The sequence below is a fragment of the Neomonachus schauinslandi genome, chromosome 9 (assembly GCF_002201575.2).
Source record: "Neomonachus schauinslandi chromosome 9, ASM220157v2, whole genome shotgun sequence".
NCBI lineage: Eukaryota > Metazoa > Chordata > Mammalia > Carnivora > Phocidae > Neomonachus > Neomonachus schauinslandi.
Window position 1 is genome coordinate 113,446,691 of NC_058411.1, and position 25,209 is coordinate 113,471,899.

Genomic DNA, 25,209 nt, shown 5'->3' on the forward strand with positions numbered 1-25,209 from the left:
AAGCCACCTCCCCTCTGAGCAGGGAGCCCGATGTGGGACTCAATCCCAGGACCCTGGGATGATGACCTGAGCCAAAGGCAGATGCTGACCTGACGGAGCCACCCAGGTGTCCCCTAGCCACCTTTTTCATGGACTACCTTGAAAGAACAAGTGGCAAATCCACTGTGGCTATTCAGACTTGAGTGCTTGGAAGATAATTTCTTAAGAATGAATATTGTAAGCCTATTACTTCAAGGAAAACAACTGACAGTATTTGTAGTCAATGATAAAAAGTTCAGGCCTTCAAATAAAAATAAGAATTTTTGAAAACTTATATCTGCTACCATGACCTTGACAGCTTTCTAATACTTAGAGATTTTTCTGATGAGTTTGGTAGTGGTGGTATTTGCATAAAAAGATTTTAAATATATAATGTGTTAACATTTGGAAGATCTGCATAACTCAGGGAACTGGTAATTTCCAAATGACCCAATGCACAATATTACAAAATTATACATAAGTAAAAGATCCATTGAAACTGCAAGTTGGACGGATAGATTTTAATGCAACTGAGTCCAAAATGTTTATTGATACGGTTTCAAATTCCACATTGCAAGTAACCTTTAAGAGACTTCCACTTATCAAGTTCTGCTATAGTACCAAGAAGAATATCCACAATTATCTAAAAGTCTACTAATATACTTTTTCCTTTCCCACCTATAGGTGGGAAATTTTTTTAATATATAGTTGACCCTTGAACAACACAGGTTTGAATTGCATGGGTCTACTTATATATGGGTTTTTTAATAAATACTGTACAGTACTGTAAATGTATTTCCTCTTCCTTACGATTTTCTTAATAACATTTTCTTTTCTCTAGCTTACTTTATTATAAGAATACAGTATATAATACATATAACATACAAAATATGTGTTAATTTGGGGTGCCTGGGTGGCACAGTTAAACAGTCAACTCTTGGTTTCAGGTCAGGTCATAATCTCAGGGTCATAAGATCAGGCTCCTCATCAGGCTCCACAATCAGCGTGGAGTCTGCTTCAGATTCTCTCTCCCTCTCCCTCTGCCCCTCCTGCCTGTGCTTGCTTGCGCTCTGCTCTCTCTCAAATAAATAAATCTTTAAAAACATATATGTGTTAATTGGGTATAAGTAATACTTCTGCTTAATAGTAGGCTACTAGTAATAAGTTTTGGGGGAGTCAGATTTATACACAGGTTTTTGACTGCATGAGGGGCAGCACCTCTAACCCCTGCATTGTTCAAGAGTCAACTGTACTTTAACCAAAGCAGCATATCACAGCCGATTGAATGCAGAAGCACATATGAGAATTCATCTGTCTTCTGTTAAGCCAGATATTAAAGAGATTTGAAAATAATGTTATTTAGGTTACTATTTTTAAAGGGTTTATTATTTTTAAATGAACTATATTTTTAAATGTTCTCATTTTTGATTTCTAATATAATATCAGTAGGTAGAATTCACATAAACAAGAGCCCTTGCACTTCTCAATAATTTTTAAGTGTAAAAGAATCCTGAGAAAAAAAGTTTGAAAAGTGCTGAGACAAACTATGAAAAGGCTTGCACGATATGTTGAAATATTTGGCCCTTATCTTTAGATTTTGGGACAGAAACCAATTTTAAGGGGGAAAGTGTGTGACTTTTTTTTTTTAAGATTTTATTTCTTTATTTGACAGAGAGAGAGCACAAGCAGGGGGGGCAGCAGAGGGAGAGGGAGAAGCAGACTCCCCACTGAGTAGAAAGCCCGATGCAGGGCTGGATCCCAGGACCCTGGGATCATGACCCGAGCTGAAGGCAGACACTTAACTGACTGAGCCACCCAGGCACCCCTAGTGTGTGACTTTTTAAAAATTTTTATTTATTTTTAATTTTTAAGGTTTTATTTTTTAAGTAATCTCTCTACCCAACATGGGGCTTGAACTCACAACCCCAAGATCAAGAGTTGCGTGCTCCGCCAACTGAGCCAGCCAGGTGCCCCAACTTTTTTTTTTTTTTAATAAAATCTCTATTGGAAGTACTGTTGAAAATGGGCTGGAAAGTGGAAATACTGGTGACAGGGATACTAGTCAAATTTTGACTCAGGAATATATCCATAGGCATCATTTCTGTCTGATTAGTGTGGGTCAAGAGAAGTTAATTTAGTGGTTATTCTGGTCTATGATCAGGTGGGAATTCCTCCACTATTATTTTTAGAAGCACTAGCCTACCTACCATCTCTGCAACTCTTTGGTGTCCATAGCATGGGGAATAATATCACATAGTGAGAAAAGCACTGGAGTCAGACTAAGATTTGAATTCCATCTATACCACTGGTAGTTGTGTGACTTTTGACTTAACCTTTCTAAGCTGAAGCTTCCCAACTTGTATGATAATGATAATAATACCTACCTTACAGAGCTACTGTGAGGACTAAATTGAAATCTGTAAAGCATCTAGCACAGTATCTAGCAATAGGGTTGACCTCTTTATAAATTCCATTTAGGGCACCAGAATTTAAGATAATCCTTGCTCTATGTCTTACCCCTGTAGTCTATTTTTAGAACAGCCAAGTGTTCTTTCTTAAACATAAATCCAGTCATATCCCCACACTGCAGAAAGTCCTATATATGTGACCTTTGTCACCTGTTTAATCTTATTTACCCTCTTACTCTTGAACCCCAGTTATTCTGGCTTCCTTTCTTTCTGAGTGCCTTGTTTATAATGTTGACCATGACATCAGTACTATAGGACTACCTTTCAATGGCTACCATTTTAAAATGGGTCCTTTTATTTATTTTCATTTTAAAGTTTTTGTGAAATAAAGTTTTAAACATATACAAATAGATAAATTAGTAAAATGAACCACCATTTATGCCAAAACCACACTTCAACAATTATCAGGTTATGGCCAGTCTTTGATTCATCTATACCCTTATTTCTTTCCCCCCATTATTTTGAAGCAAATCCCAGACATTTCATCTGTAAATGTTTCAGTAAGTATCTCCAAAAAGTGTTTGTTTTTTTTTTCCTATCATGACCATATACCAGAAATGGTTCTTTAAACTTTAATGGCTAACTCCTGGCTAAACAGCATCTGGTATCAAGATTTTAAATACTAGGGGCTCTTGGGTGGCTCAGTCAGTTAAGCATCTGCCTTTGGTTCAGGTCATGATCCCAGGGTCCTGGAATCGAGCCCCGCATTGGGCTCACTACTCCAGAGGGAGCCTATTCCTCCCTCTCCCTCTGCCCACCACTCCCCCAGCCTGTGCGCTCTCTCTGTCAAATAAATAAAATCTTAAAAAAAAAAAAAAAGATTTTAAATACTAGATATATTCTGATGACTCCATCCCTGACCTCCCCCACAATTCACATACTTACCCATTTGGTATTTCCACTTGAACATCAAATGGACATCTCAAATGAAACATGTCCAAAACAGAACTCTTGATTTTTCCCTACAAATCTATTCCATCCCAACTCTTGCCTTCTTGGTAAATGGTCCCACCATCTATCCAGTTGCTCATTCCAGAAAAGTAGGAGTCATCCTTGGTCTTTCTTTTATCCTTACCCCCTACATCCAAAATATCAGCAAGTCTTATTAACTCAACCTCTAGAATATATCCCAAATCTGTTTACTTCTTTCCATATCTGCTTCTACCACCTTGGTCCAAGCTACCATCATCTCACCTGATTTTCCTTTTTCCATTTAGGAAAATTATTTTCCTAATTGATCTCCCTGCTTTAATCTCTTGCCCCTTCTAATCTAATTTCTCTAGAATAGCCAAGTACACTTTTTCAAATCAAATCTCATAGTGTCAACACAGTGAAGGAAGTCCGTACATAATATGACCTTTGCCTACCTGTTTAATCTATCTCCTACTCATCCCCTTGTTCATGAGCTTCTCACAATACAGTTTTCTTTCTTTCTGCTCTTCAAACATGCCAAACATGACCCCTTTTTTTTATCAGCTATTCTCTCTCTGGAATGCTTTCTTCAGATCTTTGTATGGCAGGCTTCTTGTCATTCAGCTATCTATTTGTCTATTGATTTATTTAAGAGAGAGAGTGGGAGATGGGGGGCAGAGGAAGAGGGAGAGAGAGAATCCCAAGCAGGCTCCCTGCCCAGCGTGGAGTCGGATGTGGGTCTCGATCTCACGACCCTGAGAACATGACCTGAGCTGAAATCAAGAGTCAGACAGTTAACCAACTGAGCCTCCCAGGGGCCCCGTTCAGCTATCAATTTAAATGTCACTTCCTCAAAAGATTCTTCACTGACTGCCCAGTCATAAGAAACTTCCCCTACTCTCAGTCACTCCCAGTTACATCATCCTTTTTTATTTTAGATTTATTCACATGTTTGTCATTTTTCTTTTTTTTTCTTTTCATTCATTTCACTCCTCCCTTCTGGATTCAATTTCCTTCTTCTTGAAGTATGTCCTTTTAGTAGTCTTTTCAATAAACAGTGTGGTAGATTTATTGTTGACTAAAATCACCTTTATTTTATAATTGGTAGGTAGTATCTATTGCCAATCACATGTCCTTAAAAATTTAGTTCAAAAAGTTTTTTCTAATCAATTAGAAAACCTTAGGCAATGTCTAAGAAAATAACTATAACTCATCCAAAATAACTATAATACTCCCAGCCAAAGTTAAAGATCTCATTTGCCCACTGAATAGCACACCTTTTGGCAACCCTTTCTAGCTTTTGGCAAACGTCTCTAGCTTCATCAGCCCTGAAACATCATGTTCCTAATTAGCAAAGACCCCCAGCATGTGTTTCTGTGTATCATGTAAGTCTGGTTTTTCTAGGACTCCCAGAAACATCTCAGGAATTCAGCTATGCCTCACCCTGCTGGGATTCTGCCCAAACTTCCGCCAACTTCTGTTTTGGACAGGCAGTTAAGATTTGGCACACCTTTGCTCCCTTAGGAATGCCATTCATCTGTATAAGCCTTCCCTTTATCCTTCCAATATCTTTTTGATCTTAGAGTCCTTAGAACTAAGCTATATTCTTCAATAATCTAGGAGTCAATCCTAGGAGCCTTCTAATCCACTCCAAGGCTCAAGAGTATAGACCAAAAGTTAGAGAACTATGGCCTATAGGCCAATCCAACCTGTCACCTGTTTCTCTAAATGAAGTTTTATTGGAAAACAACCACACTCAGCTACTTTTGCACTAGAACAGCCAAGTTAGGTGCAACAGACACCATATGTCTGTAAAGCCTAAAATATTTATTACTGACTGTTCACAGAAAAAGTTGGCCAAGTCTCTGGACTAAGGGAAGGTTCCAGTTAAATTGATTTCTGGTGAGGGCTCTCTTCCTGGCTTGCAGAATGACCACCTTCTCGCTATATCCTCACTTTCCTCAGTGAATTGTGTGCAGAGAGGGAGAGACAGACCAAGCTCTCTGGTACTTTTTGTTTTGAGTACACCTATCCTACCTGACAGGGTCCCACCCTTATCACCTCATTTAATCTTTTTTTATTATTATTATGTTATGTTAGTCACCATACATTATATCATTAGTTTTTTTGATGTAGTGTTGCATGATTCATTGTTTGCATGTAACACCCAATGCTCCATTCAGTACATGCCCTCTTTAATACCCATCACTGGGCTAACCCACCCCCCCACCCCACCCCTAAAATCCTCAGTTTGTTTCTCAGAGTCCATAGTCTCTCATGGTTTGTCTCCCCCTCCGATTTGCCCCTCTTCATTTTCCCTTCCTATTATATGTTAAAAAAAAAAAAGATAGTCACTTCATTTAATCTTAATTATTTCCTTAGAGCCCCATCTCCAAATATAGCCACTGGGGTTTAGGGCTTCAACATATGAATTGGGGGGGGGGGGAGCAAATGTTCATCCAGAACACCTGTTACGGGTGTTCAGAGAAGGAAGAGTCCCTGCAGACACAAAGATGTCTTGGGCAGCGTGAGGTCTGAGTAGTCTTTAATGACTGGCTGAGTTTGAAATAGATGGAGAGAAGAAGGGAGGCAGCTCTAGGTAGGGAAAGTAGATTCAGTAAAGATGGAAAATATGGTGTGTCCAAGGGACAGGGAGTTACAATGTAGAAATACATTGGTTTGTGTGGAGCTAAAGGAGTGTGTGTTGGAAATTTTGGAATAAGGATGGAAACATACATTGCAGCCTTTTTGTGAAAGGCCCTGAAGACCTGCAGGTAGTTCAGACCTGACCTTGACAGGTCACAAGGATGTGGAACAGAGGAACAACAGAACAAAATAGGGATTTTAGGAAGAGAACCCTGGCCCAGTGAGTAGAAGGTACAGGTCCAAGGTCCCTCTTCTTGTAGCAGCTTTCTCAGTCAGAGGTGTCTGCCCTTAGTGCTCATCTCTGTCCTCTGTTGATACAGGGAATTGAGGTCGTGCAACATGTCGGGAGACTCGACCTATTGCTGCTGTCACAGATGCTGCTTCTTATTTTCAGAGGTGACTTTATCCAGCCAGGGCTTCAAATAAAAATTGTAAATATCATACTAAACCAAATCCTTGTTTTCAAACATTTTGTGAGTTTGTATAATTGTATTCTAAGAGTAAGCCTCAGAAGGTAAGGATTGGTTCCAAAACAGCCTCTCCCCTTTTTTAATAGCCCATTATGAATCTCTCATCTGTGACTACCAAAATTATTTTATTTCCCTTTATATCACTTCTGAGCTATATCACTTCTGAGCTATATCACTTCTCAGCGATACTCCTGACTTAAAATTTTCTTACTTTTTACACCCTGATTCTTTTTATACTTACTGCCCTGTTCTGTGGCGCGGCAGTAAAAATAGTTTCTCAGAGTGTGGCCCTAGGACCAACTGTGTCAGAATCTCCTGGGGTGTTTGTATAAATTCAGATTCCTAGGCCATCCCCCAGAGCTGTTAAATCAGTCCCTGGAGGTGGGAGCCGCAAATCTGCATCTTTAGCAAGTTCCCAAGGTAATTCTTAGGCACATTACAGCCGTATAACAATTGGCATAATATTTTAGAACATTGACTTTGAAGTCACTCAGACCTGGATTTGAATCCTACTTTCACCACTTATTAGCTCTGTCATCTTGGACAAGCTCTGCTTCAGGTTACCTCATCTATAACCTGAGGCAGAATAGTGTATCTTTTTGGAACACAGACCCTGGAGCTGAACTGCAGGGTTTTAATCTCAACTCCACCAGTTAGCAGCTGTGTTACCTGAGGCAAATGACTTAACCTCTCTGGACTCTAATCTCTTCCTTTGTAAAACAGAGATAATAATCTGCCTAGGGCATTATTGTGAGATTCAAAAGAATTTATGTAAAAGGTTAGAAGGGGGTAGATTTTGTGCAGGTGGGGGGGGTGAGGGGGGGCCCACTCCCGGGCATTGCCAGTGTTTGCAGACTATTTGGTCATCATGACTAGGGAAGGAGAGAGTGGTTCCAACACCTGGGTAGAGGCAAGAGATGCTAGTGTGACCCTGCTATGGACAGGACATCCCTTAACAGCAAAGTATTATCTGGTCCAAAATGTCAGTAGTGCCACTTTTGAGACTCGTGGCTTGGAACAGGCACACGGTAAGTACTATGTAAGTTTTGGCTGCTGTTCTGATTTCCTATGATAGGAATAACGAGCCTTACTTGTAGTGGTATTGTTAGGAGCTAGATATTTAAGTACGTACCGAGCACTCAGCAAATGTAGAGGCGGTGGGGGTGGTGTATCTCTAAACGCAGTCCTTCTGTACTAAAACAGCTCCTATTTAAAGAAATCCTTTTGCAATGTAAATAATTTGTTTAGAATTTTTCAAAAGTAGAACACTATTTGTAATCATTAATCTCCTTTAATAATTTTAATAATAGCTATATTCTTTTCAGAGCACTCTACTTCTTCATCTTCACAATCGAGCATTTATTGCTGAGTCTTTACAATATACCAAGCTTGCCTTATGGTGCCAGTGTGGTGGATGTTAGTTCGGATACGATCCAGTTCAGATGCGGACTCTACTACCAAATTACCCTCGTAATCCTAGGCAACTCATTTCACTTCATTCGATCTCAGTTTCCCCATCTGCAAAACGAAAGCAACTGCCTCAACCTCCTGAAGAGTTTTTGTGAATTAAGTGGAAAAGTATGCAGCTTGTGCAGTGTCGAGTAGGAGTGGGTTCTGAGCAGTTTGGGCTCCCATCCCCTCTGTGAGCCTGCAGTGTTTTTGTAGAGTTGAGTATACATAATCCTCTCCCTCCTCTGACTCCAGGGGCAGACAGGCAGTGGAGGGAGGTAAGAGGAAAATGGAAAAGGTGTAGTGACTCACTTCTTCAGTGCTTCTGAGTGTGCATAAAAAGTCAAGGGCCTATATCCTCCCTTAGGTAGTCCTTTTGGAGAGACCTGTCTTTTCTTCTAATATCTTGCTTTTTCCAGGAAATATACATCAATATCTCACACCATTCTTTAGAAGTGAGCCAAGCCCTAACTGGTGATGAGAAGCTCCTTCTGTAACTCTGTTTTTGAGAAAGGCAGCCTTCTTTTATTGCTCTTTTTCAAGATTAGTTTATCTTCTCTGTTAATTTGCACAGATACCATTCTGACTTCATATTTCATAGGATTTTAAAACTGTAATTTTTCTTAGTATTATGAATGACAGTGATTTACAGTGACCTGTGTTTTTATCTACTTTGCTGTCTTGCAGTCTGGTGCCTTAAAGACACTTTTAATTTGCTATTCACATCTGTTTAAAAAAAAAAAAAGTGAAACCATGCAGTGTCTGAAAATTAGAGTCTATTCAAGACCTTGCTCGTGGCTGCCAGTCTTTCCCATTCCAAGACCTAGCCACTTCATTCACACCAGTAAGAGCTACCTTTGTTTGACCAGCCTCTGTTAGACATATTAGGAAGAACTCATCAGATCTCAGTGAAAGGTTAATCTCAGTTCAGGAGAAGAAGTTTGAAGTTTTCAGTGAAAGACTACAGAAGGCTTAGTGGAAAATTGGAGACACTAAGATAGTGATCATTGGACACAACACTTTTCTACCTGAGAATGCCAGTAATTGGAAAATGTAGCAAAATCAAGTTGATAACCTGGAAACTAAGATAGGATTATGAAATGTCAGATTGGCAGGGGTTACAGGGACAGAAAGAGACAGAGTTTTTCCTCCTTCTGATAGATTAAAGGTGTGGGATTTGATAACTTTGAACTCTCTTCATGTGTTCGTGTGTATTCCATTTCTGCAAAAGTCCATCATCCCCAGCAACCCCAGAAATCAGCAGCTCTGAAACCAGTTAACAGAACTGTGATATGCATGCTGTTTCTGATATGCTTTGATCTGAATTTTAGGGGTAAAAAGAGGTTTTAAAAATCACACATTTGTTAATTGGCTTTCTTGGGCAAATAGAGACAAAAGTTTTGCCAAAGAGAGCTGGCAAATGGGAAGTTAGAATACCATTTGCCCAAAGAAGCAGATGGCCTCTGTAGAAGCTTGACTTCATTTACTGTCCCTTCTGAAGCTGAGTGGAGGTGGTTGAATTTGAAGATAAAGTTGAACAGAAATTGTGGAAATACTTGGATGCATAAAGGACTCTAATGCAGAATTAATTTGCCTCTTTAAAAAGTACATTCAGACTTTTAACAGAATTTTTACAAAAATCTGTCTTGAACGAATTTGCCAGGAAAAAAAAAAAGATCATTTTCATTTGATGCTGTAATGATTAATCCTACCACCTGGGTAAGCCAAGTAAGCTTCCCACAGGAGACTGCTTGTGCAGATTTGAATTATGTATGAATGTTGCAGACTGATGAGAGATCACCTTACCAAGGGATTTGTTTGTATAACAGACAAATCTGTAACAATGTTACAGTTTCTTTTGAACACCTTAAGTTCATTCTCCATGTTCAGAAAATGAGATGTCTTCATGGAGATTATGACATGATTTTTTAAGTGTTGGGTCAGACATTCTGAATCTCAATTATAAACTGGTCATTAATGAAAAAGTCAGTTGAAGAGTCTGAAGTACACACAAACTTGTGTTGTCTTCCATTATGAAAACAGAGTGAATGCTGAGGGTCCAGGAAAATAGCAGGCTAAGTCAGGGTGTGACCCAATCTGATAATTAAGGACCTAGATGTCAACGCCATAATTATTGTAGACATTCTACAGAGCACCATAGAACTAGGGATTGTTTCAACATGAATTTAACTAGTAGAAATAGAAGCCATAAGGTCTTTTTTGTGGGCCATTTATCAGTTAACAGTTCTGTTTATAAAACAGAATATCAATGAATATCAAATTGTACTTACCTGAAAAAAATCTAGTTATCCTTGTCATATTTGTTATTTCAAGATGGGCTAAGATAGTGTGTATTGGAAATTCTAGTAGCTTTCTTGTAATTTCATTTTAAAGATTTTTTTTAACCCTCTGTCTCATAGATGAGGGGGAAGTTTTCATTTTGTTCATGATCTCCTTCCTGATGCTGTCCTCTAGTTTGTACAGATGATCAAAGAATAGGGAATCAGAGCTGGGTTCTCAAATTCCCATTTTGGTGTTTTCTCCATTATCTTAAACATTTCTCGATGAAATATTGGTGGTAAACCACTTTGTTAGGAGATAAAGTCTGTATTTGAAAAGTGTCATTTTATTATTTGGGAGGGTTTTCTGATTTCATATCTAAATATGGCACCAAAAATCAAAGGTCAAAAATTATATTCCCAGGGCGCCTGGGTGGCTCAGTCGTTAAGCGTCTGCCTTAGGCTCAGGTCACGATCCCGGGATCCTGGGATCGAGCCCCACATCGGGCTCTCTGCTCTGCGGGAAGCCTGCTTCTCCCTCTCACACTCCCCCTGCTTGTGTTCCCTCTCTTGCTGTCTTTCTCTCTCTTTAAAAAAAAATTATATTCCCTTAAAAAATTAATATGCCTTAGATAAATTGTCAGATTTTCCTTCCTTCTTTCTTCCTAGACAATTTGTCTATTGATAATAGTGACTGAGTCAACCTTCTCCGATGCTGTTCTCAGTTCTTTTTCATTTTTTAGCCATAGCATGTTCCCACATCTAAGCTTGAACTCTCAAATCCTCTCCCTTTCCCATCTCTCTTTTACCATTTTCATCATACAAAGAGCTGTTCCTCCCTCAAGCATCGAGACGTGACATATCATTGATGAATTTTTCTTTAAAAATTCTTCCTTTTAGACTCTGCTGTCACTGCTGATTAAACATCCTAGCATCCATTTGCAATTCCTTGTGATTTTACTTTCATCAGCTCTCTTTCCATAGTTCTTTATAGTTGATGATTATTTTAATTGGTGACTTAACATACCAGTGTACTTATTTAAAATGTGCTTATGAAAACTAATCTTTATGTGGAATATAGGTTGTCCTGCCCTGATCCTGAAAGAGTTAATAAAACTAGTTTTCACTTTGCCTCCCAGAGGTAGTTTGGCACATTTCCCAGACCAAACCCCTAAGGTAAAGGTCAAGGTGCAGTAGATGATATTAAGGTGCAGAATTCGAAACTTGTATCTTACCCAACTTATAGTCCTTCTGAGCTCAGTGGGATCTCTGGTACATCAGAGCTTCAGAACATGATTAACAGACCAAAGGAGGCCCTATAGAATATCGTTTAATGGGGAATTGTATGAGTGAGTACAGTGGGTGAGTCTTCAACATTTCTTGCTTTTTAGCATCCGTATTTTGTTTTGAGAAGCCCTTAGGAGCACAGAGCTGTGTTTCATGTATGTGGGGAGCAGGCCCAGGGAATTCCTCATGGTTTAATAGCAGCACCTCTTTCAATGGGTTTCGCGATAGCTGAGGCTCATGGTAAATAGCCCATTGCTTGGGAGGAAAACAGACAGGGGAGGGTAGTCATGGTTTCTGAACCAATCTTTACCAATCCCTTTTGATAATGGAAAAGAAAGCTGTCTTTTAGTAATAATGAGGAGATTGGGGGAAGAGAAAAGGCAAGAGCAAGCTTGCATAGGTTAGGAGCTTAAAAACAGCATTTTAGGAAACCTCTCAACAAGTTTCTTTAAAATATTAAATATTTCTTTAAAATATTAAAATAAGAGAATGTCACTTTATATATTTATATGTATACTTGTACTTTGAAATCAGAAATGGCTTACATTAACTTCTGCCCAATAAAGATCAATTTCCTTCTGAAGCTTGTTGATAAACTACTCAGTGATCTACAGTCTTGACACTAAGTGGTGTCTGAGAGGGTCTCAGAAGTGTCACTTTGCTTTGTCTTTGCTAATGCAGGGAAGTAAAGGCCCCTTCTTACCTTGATTTTATAATGCTCCATATTATGAGAAACCAGTTTTGTTTTGGAGCCCTTCTTTCAGGTTGATGACCTAGGGCAGCCCATTAAGAGGCAGCATGCTTTACTGTGTGAGGCCTCCTTTACATAAAGCACCCTATTGGCTGCTAGTGGAGTGGTTCCTTTCCACCTTACCACTGTCCTCGAGAGCCAGATACCAGAAAGGAACCTCCAGCTCATTGCTCACTCCCAGCATAGAGAGACCTCTGGCTCTGCCAGCTTTGAAAGAGTATTTTTGAAGTTGTATATCAAGCAGACTTCAAGGCTTATTTTTCTGTTCAGACACATGCATAATTTCCATAATGAAAGATTGATAAGAAGGTACTCCTTCTTCAGATCTACACCCTCAAATCCACAGGTGATATATGTTCTGATGACACATGATCAAACAAAGTACCACTTTTAAAGAAACTTGTAAATGTCATCATGCCAATCGAAAATCCAGAAATAACATGTAATAGTATAAGATGTTTGCTTCTTTCTCTTTGCCCACATTTAAAAAAACAAAAAACTGGGGCACCTGGGTGGCTCAGTCATTAAGCGTCTGCCTTCGGCTCAGGTCGTGATCTCAGGGTCCTGGGATCAAGCCCCGCATCGGGCTCCCTGCTCTGCGGGAAGCCTGCTTCTCCCTCTCCCACTCCCCCTGCTTGTGTTCCTGCTCTTGCTCTCTCTCTGTCAAATAAATAAATAAAATCTTTAAAAATAAACAAAAACAGAAAACAACTAGGAAGGAGGGTTGGTGAGTGTGTGACAGTCTAAGAACACTTTCAGAAACCATTAAAGATGCCTGATTTCGAATTTATTTTGTTGGCTAGCCCATGAGATTTTCTAACTAGGCTAGTTTTCTCTGCCAACATTTAATGACCATTCCATCCCCTTGTACTTATAGCAACAGAATTGACAGTTCAGGCGGGATGGGACGTGGGGAAGACTGGAGGAGATAGCTATAAGCAAATGAGCAGGCAGCAGTGAAACAAGATTGGAAGCACAAAGTAGTATGGATGCCACATTATGGTATGTGGCCAACAGGATCTTTCAGATTCATTTTAATAGATAAGATTAACTAGAATGCAGAACTTTCATTTCCATTCACTTTGCCTGCTGCATGCATGCAGGCAAAGGTTAATGATTCTGTCCTCCTGGCAACAAGACTTTCCTGGCCTCAGTTTACCTACTAAAGCAATTGCTTAACCTCCTTATTTAGTCTAATCTCAACTTTATTCCTGATCCTTTACTAAATACTTCAGCATGTAGTAAATACTATATACTAAATAAAGTTTATATAGTAAATTATTTGATATTACAGTACTATAGTATAGTAAGTATGCTAAATACTTTACTAAGCACATGTGTATTTTGTCTTTGACCAGTTCAGCATTCACCCTTCTCCACCACTACCATCATCACCTCTTGCCTAAACAAGTTTCACTTCTTACCTTCTTATTCTCAAGCTTCCTTCTGAGCTTACTGTACCTCCTCTACCAAACTGGATTCTCAGTATGTATGAATCAAGATAAATAGAAGGATCAGTCTATACGAAGGACTGCCCTGTATTCAGACAAGTATTTTAGGCCTTATTGCTGTGACTCTGGGGCTAGTTGTTTCCATTTTGGGCAAGTAAATGTCTTCCATAAATCTAAATTTTAGTAAGACTTTTGAATGCCACTGTGACCACAATCTGATTTGTTTCAGTCCCAAGACCCAGGAAGCGACAGAGGACTTTTCTCCGTGGGATCCAAGATCTGTTGTTGTGAGGCAAGATGACGGAGGCTGCCCTTCCGTCCCAGCAGCGTTACCTCTACCCGAACTGGAAAGGGAAGAGGAAAAAGAAGACGTTTCAGATACTATCGACCTGAATCCCTGTAGTGCAACCTACAGCAATTTAGGTAAGTAAAAAATGTCATATAAATAGTATTTAAACTTTGCCTTTTTAGGCACTATCCAAATGCTGTATTTCTCTTTAGAGATGGTTTTTTTTGCTGCATGGAGCAAAAGTTGGACAACGGGAGCCATAAATTTTCTTTTTTTTCTTTTTTAAGTTGTTTTTTTTTTTAATTCCAGTTAGTTAACATACAGCACAATAGAAGTTTCAGGTATACAACATAGTGATTCAGCACTTCCATACAACACTGGGTGTGGAGCCATAACTTTTAATTCACCTCAGAAACAGTCCTGGTGTTTACTAGGAATATATATTGAACACTTGCTACCATGAGTCCTGTGCCATGTGCTAAGGGTGTGACATGGTCCCTGCTTGAGGGACTCACCGGGAGGATTTCAGTATTATAAATGCAGTGATATACACATGGAATATTTTTTATATTATACACAACAGGGTGTCAAAAGATGCCTTCCAGAAGATAATTCCTAAACTGATTTATCTGGTTGACAGAGGGAAGAAAGAGTATTCCAACCCAAGGCAGCAACCTGAGTGAAAGCATGGAAATGCAAAACAGCACAGTGCCTGTGGATACCACAACAATTTAGTGTTGCTAAAATATGAACTGAAGAGTTAGACAAGATCATGCATTTCAAGCTAAAACCTTAGACTTTTTTGCTCTTTGTGATAGTAACCCATCAAAAGGTTTTAAGCAGAGGAATAATGTTGATGAGATTTGTGTTTTAGAACATCCACTTTACAGGCTACCACGAGAGGATGGATTAGAGGTGAAGTATTTGGTAGCCTGAAATCTGGTAGTTGGATACTTTGGCAGGACCATGTAGGGAGATGAGAAAGGCCTCAACTAAGATAGTGGGAGGGGGAGCAGTAAACAAATTTAAGAGGCAAAATACATAAGGCTTAGTAGTTAATTTGATGTGAAAATCTATGATATATCTCAGATTTCTGGCTTGGAGCAAGCAGACTCAAAGAAGTAAGATCTCATTTATTGTGGTGTTTAGGCAGAGGCTGAAGGGCCATCTCTCAGAGATGCAATGAAAAGGAATCCTACAGTACAAAGAGGGCAGGACCAAGTTACCTCTAAGGTCTCTGCCAGTGCAAAGACTCTTCAGTTTTCCAATCATCTTCACTCTCCTTCCTTGAGTACCCAGTGACTTTCCATCTATCTTCCTTCCTTGAGTGTCTCATAGTTTTCTTCTGAAAAACAAAGCCTTGGGCTAGATAAGGATTTCTCATTGCCGTTCTCCCATGAAGTCAGGAGAGAGGTGAGTAGCATGAGTTGGACTACCACATGCACAGCACTAACTAAATCCTTATGAACTCTGACCAACTCTTAACACCTGTTTGGAAATCAGTGGCATATAATATCAAAGCATTCTTCTGCCTCATTTCTCATCTCTTTTTTGTCTTTTCCCTTCATCGAGTTATAGTAAGGAAAAATTATTCTAAGATCAGCTAGTGTACTTGGAAATAAAGGAGTCCCTAAGAAGGCAAAAAGGTTGAAGTAATACTGTAGGAGAAATGCTCTAATATGTTCTTTTGGGAAACTCATCATAACAATCCACATGCAGTTGAAAATACATCCTGTAAGGAAAAGACTTCCATTCTAAGTTCTAGAAGCCTTATGTGATCTGTGTGTTGGGGAGACCATACTACAGTTTACCCAAGCAACCATCTTGGATACCATTTTCCAGTTGGAATTATAGTCAAACAGCTTACTCAACTGCTCCCATTCTTTTATATTTTATGAAGCATCTTATAAGATGCAAAAACTATTGTTTATTTACTATAATATACTCTCAGCATAATATATCAGTATATCTTTCAGACATTCTTATTGCACCAACATTTCTTTTGTGATGTCCTCTGTAAAATATATCACTAATTATTACTGATTATATGGCATCTTATGGCATCTCTTTAAAAAATATCCATCAGCTGGGGTGCCTAGCTGGCTCAGTCAGTAGAGCATGCAACTCTTGATCTTGGGGTTGTAAGTTCAAACCCCACATTGGGTGTAGAGATTACTTAAAAATTTAAAAAACTCCTTCAAAAAACCATCAGCCAACATCAGTTAATTATTTTATCATATTTGTCTTCTCAGTTATGTAGATAATTAGAAAAAATAGAGCATTACTTCCATGAATATTCTAAGGCCTCACATAATATTAACTCATTTAATCCTCCCAACAACCTTAGGAATTTTTATCCCCATTTATCAGATGAGGAAAGTGAGTCAGAGTGCCTTGCCCAAAGTCACAGAACCAGTAAGGATTGCACCAAGATTGGAACCCTGTCAGTCTTAACCATGACTATAATGATCATAACCCCTAAATTCTTGTAAAATACTGAAGGACTGGAGCTGTCTCCCATTTTTTTTAAGTCATCTGCATTGAGACACAAAATTTAAGACTTTTTTCAAAAGATTACGATTACTTAGAACACAAAAAATATACTATGTTATAGATGCCCCATCAGAAAAATAGCTCTTTTTCTACCTATTGCTTTACTCTTAAAAGTATGTGATGCTCATAAAATGTTGCCTTGTTTTCCTTAAGTGCTTATGTGGCTGTACTTGATTGCATAGGGTATGACACCTGGTTAGTTGCTTCTTTGGGAAGGTTTTACTATGTGAATAAAATAAAAACTAAGTAATAGGGTTGATGCCAAGAGTTCTACAACTGAGGGGTTTTTAATTTTTTGTTTTGTTCTTGTTTTTTTCCTAGTAAAACAGGTATTTTAGATGGCTTTTGGAAATTACCTTTTTCAATAAATCATTTGCAGGAAATTTTAAACTATCCCTTTGGGTAATTTCTTGTGATTTAAAGTCCTGGGAGATTATTATTTAAAAATCTGTATGTTTAAAAACTGAAAGGAAGCAATACTTGTTAATGTAATAGCTTTAGATTCTTTTAAATAGTCTAAAACTGTTCTATAAATACCACATTCTTTCTTGTTTTTTCTTTTTCTTTTCTTTCTTTCTTTCTTTTTTTCCTTTTCTTTTTTTCTTTCTTCTCTTTCTTTATCAAATGAGGCAGAGAATGGATGGACAGACCAGTGGAAGAAATTGAGGGAGGAAAGTTAAGGATTACCATTATTTTTACTGTGGAATTTATTTCTGAAAATTACATTGTAAAGTGAATGTAGGAGGTAGTGTAATATAGTAGAAAAAAAACATAAGTTTGAGGGATCAACCAGATTTTGGTTCATATGGTAGCTATGTCATTGTCCACCTGTATGATTGTAGTTCAGCTATTTAGCATGCCTGAGCTTCAATTTCCTCTTCTGTAATGAGGGAATAGTAACATCTGCTTTGTAGGGCTGATGGTAAAAGAAGAACTTGGTATATAGAAGTGCTTGATAATTATGAAGTGCCTTTATTTCTTCCCAAAGATTTGCTCCTTCAAATATGTTTGATGTGTTAGCCAGAAAATATAGAATAAAGTGGAAATAATTTAAAATGTTTATTAGAAATGTTGAGGGGCGCCTGGGTGGCTCAGTTGGTTAAGTGTGCAACCCTTGGTTTCGGCTCCAGTCATGATCTCAGGGTCGTGGGATGGAGTCTTGCGTCAGGCTCCGTGCTCAGCGTGGAGTCTGCTTGTCCCTCTCCCTCTGCTCCTTCTCCCGCTCATGCGCATGTGCGCACTCTCTCTCTCTCAAATCTTAAAAAAAAAAAAAGAAAAGAAATGTTGAATAAGCAGAACAAAAAAATATAAATTCAAAAAGTTGTGGGTTGCCTGCACAACTAAAGACTGAAGTTGTGAATATGATACAGGATATAGGACCCCAAGGTCTGCTACTTATAGCAAAACAAAGGGACATAGTTTGGATTTGTTTTGTAGTTCCCACCCTTCTTAGATAGTTCTGAAAACTAGTAAGTTAAAAGAAAAAAAAACTCAGTTGGAATAGGCCTTGATTACCCAACTGCAGAACCTCCCGTTAGACTTCTACCCTTGATAACAGCATCATTACTCCACTGTGGTATAACAAAAGCTGTCGTGATTCAACCATTCCCTCAAAAAGCTACTGACTTATGAAAACCATACCCTAAAACCATTTCTTTTTACCCTAGAGATCATTCTCCAGGGTTAATTCAAGTGGTTTTTTTCTTCTCCTTAACACAAATAAAGCAAACTGTATTTTGTTTAAACTGGGTTCATTATTAGATTCTAGAGCTGCACTATCCTATACAGTCGGTACCCACTAGCCACAGCTGGCTATTTACATTTAAATTCATTAGAGTATAAATAAAAATTCAGTGTCTTAGTCTCACTAGCAACATTTCAAATGCTCAGTAGCCCCAGGTGGCTAGTAACTACTGCATTGGACATGCATATATAGAACATTTCTGTTGTCACAGAGAGTTCTGTTGGACAGCACTGCTTTAAAGAATCGGTTATTTGAGGGATTTGTATTGTCTACTATGGGCACAAAAATTATATTGGTCTTTATGCAACTTGAAAAATGATGATTTGGGCGCCTGGGTGGCTCAGTTGGTTAAGCGACTGCCTTCGGCTCAGGTCATGATCCCGGAGTCCTGGGATCGAGTCCCGCATCGGGCTCCCGGCTCGGCGGGGAGCCTGTTTCTCCCTCTGACCCTATCCCCTCTCATGCTGTTTCTCTCTCTCTCTCTCTCTCTCAAATAAATAAATAAATAAAATCTTTAAAAAAAAAAAAAGAAAAATGATGATTTTACTCTGGGTGATGGTGATTTGAGGTCACTGAACAAACCCTGATCGAGAACATCTTAATCAACCCCAAACTGAATTTAGCAGGGTATCAGCCACCCAAAATGACTTCCCAAAGAAGTGATAGAATGTTTTTTCAATCAGATCTTCAACATTTTCCCCACATTTCTATGTCTATCTCAAGATGTCTAGAAGAAATATTGCTAGTTTTTTATGTGGCACACCTGACTACTTTATCAGCCTGCTAAAATCAGGAGCTTGTAATAACTTTTACTGTGTTAGAAATAAGTCGGTGACTTTAGCTCTCCTTCATTCACTTTGTAACTGAGTACTCTTGATGTTACTTTTTAGAAATATCTATCAAGTCTCCATTTGCAGATTCTTGGCTTTCCTCTCTTTCTGTGTGCCTACAACCTAGCACATTATCTAAAACATGCGGTAGGTACTAAGAACATGTTTGAATGAGTTAGCCAAAGTGACTTTCACATTTGACTTTATAAGATTCCCAGATTAGGGAAGTTAAGCCCTCAGGAAAATTCATATAGGAAAATTTCAGATCCCAGTTTATGTGTTCCATTAATCGGCTGGGTTTTTTATTCTGATCCAGGCATACCCCAGAGATGTTGCGGGTTCGGTTCCAGACCTCCACAGTAAAGCAAATACTACCATAAAGCAAATCAAATTAATTTTTTGGTTTCCCAGTGCATGTACAATTTATGTTTATCACTATACTGTAGTCTGTTAAATGTGCAATAGCATTATATCTAAAAGACAATATACATATCTTAATTAAGAGATACTTTACTGCTAAAAAATGCTAAGCTTTCAGTGACTCTTAATCCTTTTACTGGTAGAGGGTCTTGCCTAGATGATGCTGGCTGCTGACTGATCAGGGTCTGAAGGCTAGGGTGGCTGTGGCAATTTCTTAAAATAAGTCAACAGTGCAGTTTGCTGTATCAATTGACTCTTCTTTTCACCAACAACTTCTCTGTAGCATGTGATGCTGTTTGATGGCATTTTACCCACAGTAGAACTTCCAGAACTGGAGCCGATCTTCTCAAACCCTGCCTCTGCTTTTTCAACTAACTGTATGTCATATTCTAAATCCTTTGTTGTCATTTCAACAATCTGCACAGCATCTTCACCGGGAGCAGTTTCCATCTCAAGAAACGACATTCTTTGCTCACCCCTAAGAAGCAACTCCTCATCTGTTAAAAGTTCTATCATGAGATTGCATCAGTTCAGTCCCATCTTCAGGCTCCACTTCTTTTTTTTTTTTTAAGATTTATTTATTTACTAAAAAGAGAGCAAGAACAGGCACGAATGGGGGGAGGAGCAGAAGGAGAGAATCTCAAGCAGACTCCCTGCTAGTGCAGAGCCTGATGTGGGGCTCGATCCATGACCCTGAGATCACAACCTGAGCTGAAACCAAGAATTGGACACTTTACCTACTAAGCCACCCAGATGCCCCTTCAGGCTCCACTTCTAATTCCAGTTCTCTTCTTATTTCCACCACATCTGCAGTTACTTCCTTCATGCAAGTCTGGAACCCCTCAAAGACCTCCATGTGGACTGGAATCCACTTCTTCCAAACTCCTGTTAATGTTGGTATTTTGACCTCTTCCCTTGAATCAGAAATGGTTTTTTTTTAATAATTTTATTTATGAGAGAGAGAGAGAGAGCACGAGCAGGGTGAGGGGCAGAGGGAGAAGCAGACTCCCCGCTGAGCAGGGAGCCCCATGTGGAGCTCGATCCAGGAACTCCGGGATCATGACCTGAGCCGAAGGCAGACACTTAACCGACTGAGCCACCCAGGCGCCCAAATCAGAAATGTTCTTAATGGCATCCAGAAAAGTAAATCCTTTCCAGAAGGTTTTCAGTTGACTTTGTCCAGATCCATAGGGGAATCACTATCTATGGCAGCTGTAGCCTTGCAAAATGTATTTCTTAAATAACAAGACTTGAAAGTCAAAATGACTCCTTGATCCATGGCTTGCAGAACGGTTGTCGTTTTAGCACACATGAAAACAACATTAATCTTGTACACCTCCATTAGAACTCTTGGGTGACCAGGTACATTGTCAACAAGTAGTAATATTTTGAAAGGAATTTCTTTTTTCCTGAGCAGTAGATCAAAACAGCAGGCTTAAAATATTCAGTAACATATTATAAACAGATATGCTGTCATCCAGGCTTTGCTGTTCCATTTAGAGAACACAGGCAGAGGTAATTTAGCTTAATTCTTAAGGCCGTTAGGGTTTTTGGACTGGTGAATGAGCACTGGCTCCGGCTTACAGTCACCAGCTGCATTAGCCCCTAACAAGAGAGTCAGCCTCCCCTTGCAAGCGTTGAGGCACCCATTGACTTCTCCTCTCTAGCTATGAAAGTCTGAGATTGCATTTTCTTCTACTCTAAGACTGTTTCATCTACATGGAAAATCTGGTTGTTTACTGTAGCCACCTTCATTAATTATCTTAGCTGGATTGTCTGGATAACATACTGCAGCTTCTACATCAACACTTGCTTCTTCACCTCACATTTTCATGTTATGGAGATGGCTTCTTTTCTTAAACCTCATGAACCAACCTCTGCTAGCTTCCAACTTTTCTTCTGCAGCTTCCTCACCTCTTAGCCTTCATAGAATTGAAAAGAGTTAGGGCTTTGCTCTGAATTAGTCCTTGGTTGAAGGGAATGTTGTGGCTGATTTGGTCTTTTTTTCAGACCACTAAAACTTTCTTTGTATCAGAAATAAGATGGTTCCACTTTCTTGTCATTTGTGTGTTCACTGGAGTGGCACTTTTAATTTCCTTCAAGAACTTTTCCTTTGCCTTCACATCTTGGCTAACTGGTGTAAGAGGTCTAGCTTTCAGCCTACCTCAGTTTTCAATATACCTTCCTCAGTAGGCTTAATTATTTCTAGCTTTTGGTTTTTTAAAAAAGATTTAGTTATTTATTTCAGAGAGAGAGCACAAACAGGGAGAGGGGCAGAGAGAGGGGAGAGAATCCTCATGTAGACTCCCCACTGAGCATGTAGCCCAACACAGGGCTCAATACCAGGACCCTGAGATCATGACCTGAGCTGAAACCAAGAGTCAGATGCTTAACTGACTGAGCCACCTAGGAGCCCCTCTAGCTTTTGATTTAAAATGAGAGATGTGCAACTCTTCCTTTCACGTAGAGGCCAGTTTAAAGTTACTAATTGGCCTGATTTCAATAGTGTTGTGTCTCAGGGAATAGGGAGACCCAAGGAGAGGGAGAAAGACAAGGGAACAGCTGGTCGGTGGGGCAGTCAGAACACATTTATCGATTAAGTTTGCTATTTTATATGGGTGTGGTTTGTGGTGCCCCGCAAAATTACAGCAGTAACAAAACTGCTGATATCACTCATCACAAATCACCATGACAGATATAATAATAAGAAAAACTTTGAAAAATTGCAAGAATAACTAAAACGTGACACAGAGACACAAAGTGAGCAAATGCTGTTAGAAAAATGGCACCGATAGACTTGCTAGATAAGACGTTGCCATAAACCTTCAGTTTATTTAAAAAAAACAACCACAATATCTGCAAAGTGCAATTAAGTGAGGTATGCCTGTATGAGGCTTAATCCAGAGGTTTCCTAAGGAAGGAATTATATAAGCCAGACCTCAGCTTCCTTCTATATAGCCCCACAAGATTACTTTTTTCTTTTAAGATTTTTTTTTTATTCTTATGTTAATCCCCATACATTACATCATTAGTTTTAGATGAAGTGTTCCATGATTCATTGTTTGTGCATAACACCCAGTGCTCCATGCAGAACGCGCCCTCCTCAATACCCACCACCAGGCTAACCCATCCTCCCACCCCCCTCCCCTCTAGAACCCTGTTTGTTTTTCAGAGTCCATCGTCTCTCATGGTTCGTCTACCCCTCCGATTTCCCCCGCTTCATTCTTCCCCTCCCACTACCTTCTTCTTCTTCTTTTTTTTTTTTTCTTAACATATATTGCATTATTTGTTTCAGAGGTACAGATCTGAGATTCAAGTGTCTTGCACAATTCACAGCGCTTACCAGAGCACATACCCTCCCCAGTGTCTATCACCCAGTCACCCCATCCTTCCCACCCCACCCCCCACTCCAGCAACCCTCAGTTTGTTTCCTGAGGTTAAGAATTCCTCATATCAGTGAGATCATATGATACATGTCTTTCTCTGTTTGACTTATTTCACTCAACATAATACCCTCCAGTTCCATCCACGTCGTTGCAAATGGCAAGATCTCATTCCTTTTGATGGCTGCATAATATTCCATTGTATATAAATACCACATCTTCTTTATCCATTCATCTGTTGATGGACATCTTGGCTCTTTCCACAGTTTGGCTATTGTGGACATTGCTGCTATAAACATCAGGGTGCACGTACCCCTTCGGATCCCTACTTTTGTATCTTTGGGGTAAATACCCAGTAGTGCAATTGCTGGATCATATGGTAGCTCTATTTTCAACTTTTTGAGGAACCTCCATACAGTTTTCCAGAGTGGCTGCACCAGCTTGCATTCCCACCAACAGTGTAGGAGGGTTCCCCTTTCTCCGCATCCCCGCCAACATCTGTCATTTCCTGACTTGTTAATTTTAGCCGTTCTGACTGGTGTGAGGTGGTATCTCATTGAGGTTTTGATTTGGATTTCCCTGATGCCCAGCGATATTGAGCACTTTTTCATGTGTCTGTTGGCCATTTGGATGTCTTCTTTGGAAAAATGTCTGTTCATGTCTTCTGCCCATTTCTTGATTGGATTCTTTGTTCTTTGGGTGTTGAGTTGGATGAGTTCTTTATAGATTTTGGATACTAGCCCTTTATCTGATAGGTCATTTGCAAATATCTTCTCCCATTCTGTCGGTTGTCTTTTGGTTTTGTTGACTGTTTCCTTTGCTTTGCAAAAGCTTTTTATCTTGATGAAGTCCCAATAGTTCATTTTTGCCCTTGCTTCCCTTGCCTTTGGCAATGTTTCTAGGAAGAAGTTACTTCGGCTGAGGTCAAAGAGGTTGCTGCCTGTGTTCTCCTTTAGGATTTTGATGGACTCCTGTCTCACATTGAGGTCTTTCAACCATTTGGAGTCTATTTTTGTGTGTGGTGTAAGGAAATGGTCCAGTTTCATTCTTCTGCATGTGGCTATCCAATTTTCCCAACACCATTTGTTGAAGAGACTGTCTTTGTTCCATTGGACATTCTTTCCTGCTTTGTCAAAGATGAGTTGACCATAGAGTTGAGGGTCCATTTCTGGGCTCTCTATTCTGTTCCACTGATCTATGTGTCTGTTTTTGTGCCAGTACCATGCTGTCTTAATGATGACAGCTTTGACATAGAGCTGGAAGTCCGGAATTGTGATGCCGCCGGCTTTGCTTTTCTTTTTCAACATTCCTCTGGCTATGCGGGGTCTTTTCTGGTTCCATACAAATTTTAGGATTATTTGTTCCATTTCTTTGAAAAAAGTGGATGGTATTTTGATGGGGATTGCATTGAATGTGTAGATTGCTCTAGGTAGCATTGACATCTTCACAATATTTGTTCTTCCAATCCATGAGCATGGAACGTTTTTCCATTTCTTTGTGTCTTCCTCAATTTCTTTCATGAGTGTTTTATAGTTTTCTGAGTACAGATCCTTTGTCTCTTTGGTTAGATTTATTCCTAGGTATCTTATGGTTTTGGGTGCAATTGTAAATGGGATCGACTCCTTAATTTCTCTTTCTTCTGTCTTGTTGTTGGTGTAGAGGAATGCCACTGACTTCTGTGCATTGATTTTATATCCTGCCACTTTACTGAATTCCTGTATGAGTTCTAGCAGTTTTGGGGTGGAGTCTTTGGGGTTTTCCACATAAAGTATCATATCATCTGCAAAGAGTGAGAGTTTGACTTCTTCCTTGCCAATTTGGATGCCTTTGATTTCTTTTTGTTGTCTGATTGCTGTGGCTAGGACTTCCAATACTATGTTGAATAGCAGTGGTGATAGTGGACATCCCTGCCGCGTTCCTGACCATAGGGGGAAAGCTCTCAGTTTTTCCCCATTGAGAATGATATTCGCTGTAGGTTTTTCATAGATGGCTTTTATGATATTGAGGTATGTACCCTCTATCCCTATACTCTGAAGAGTTTTGATCAAGAAAGGATGCTGTACTTTGTCAAATGCTTTTTCTGCATCTATTGAGAGGATCATATGATTCTTGTTCTTTCTTTTGTTAATGTATTGTATCACATTGATTGATTTGCGGATGTTGAACCAACCTTGCAGCCCAGGGATAAATCCCACTTGGTCATGGTGAATAATCCTTTTAATGTACTGTTGGATCCTATTGGCTAGTATTTTGGTGAGA

The 25,209-nt window shown here is 39.3% G+C and overlaps 1 protein-coding gene across 1 annotated transcript in view; it reads left to right on the plus strand.

Annotated features, from left to right (window-relative positions):
- Positions 1-25,209, plus strand: part of PEAK1 (pseudopodium enriched atypical kinase 1) — a 76,661-nt gene that overhangs the window by 9,087 nt on the left and 42,365 nt on the right. The window contains exon 2 of the mRNA XM_021694063.2: positions 13,961-14,154. Within this exon, the coding sequence (XP_021549738.2) occupies positions 13,961-14,154 (194 nt within the window). The remainder of the gene's footprint in view (positions 1-13,960; positions 14,155-25,209) is intronic.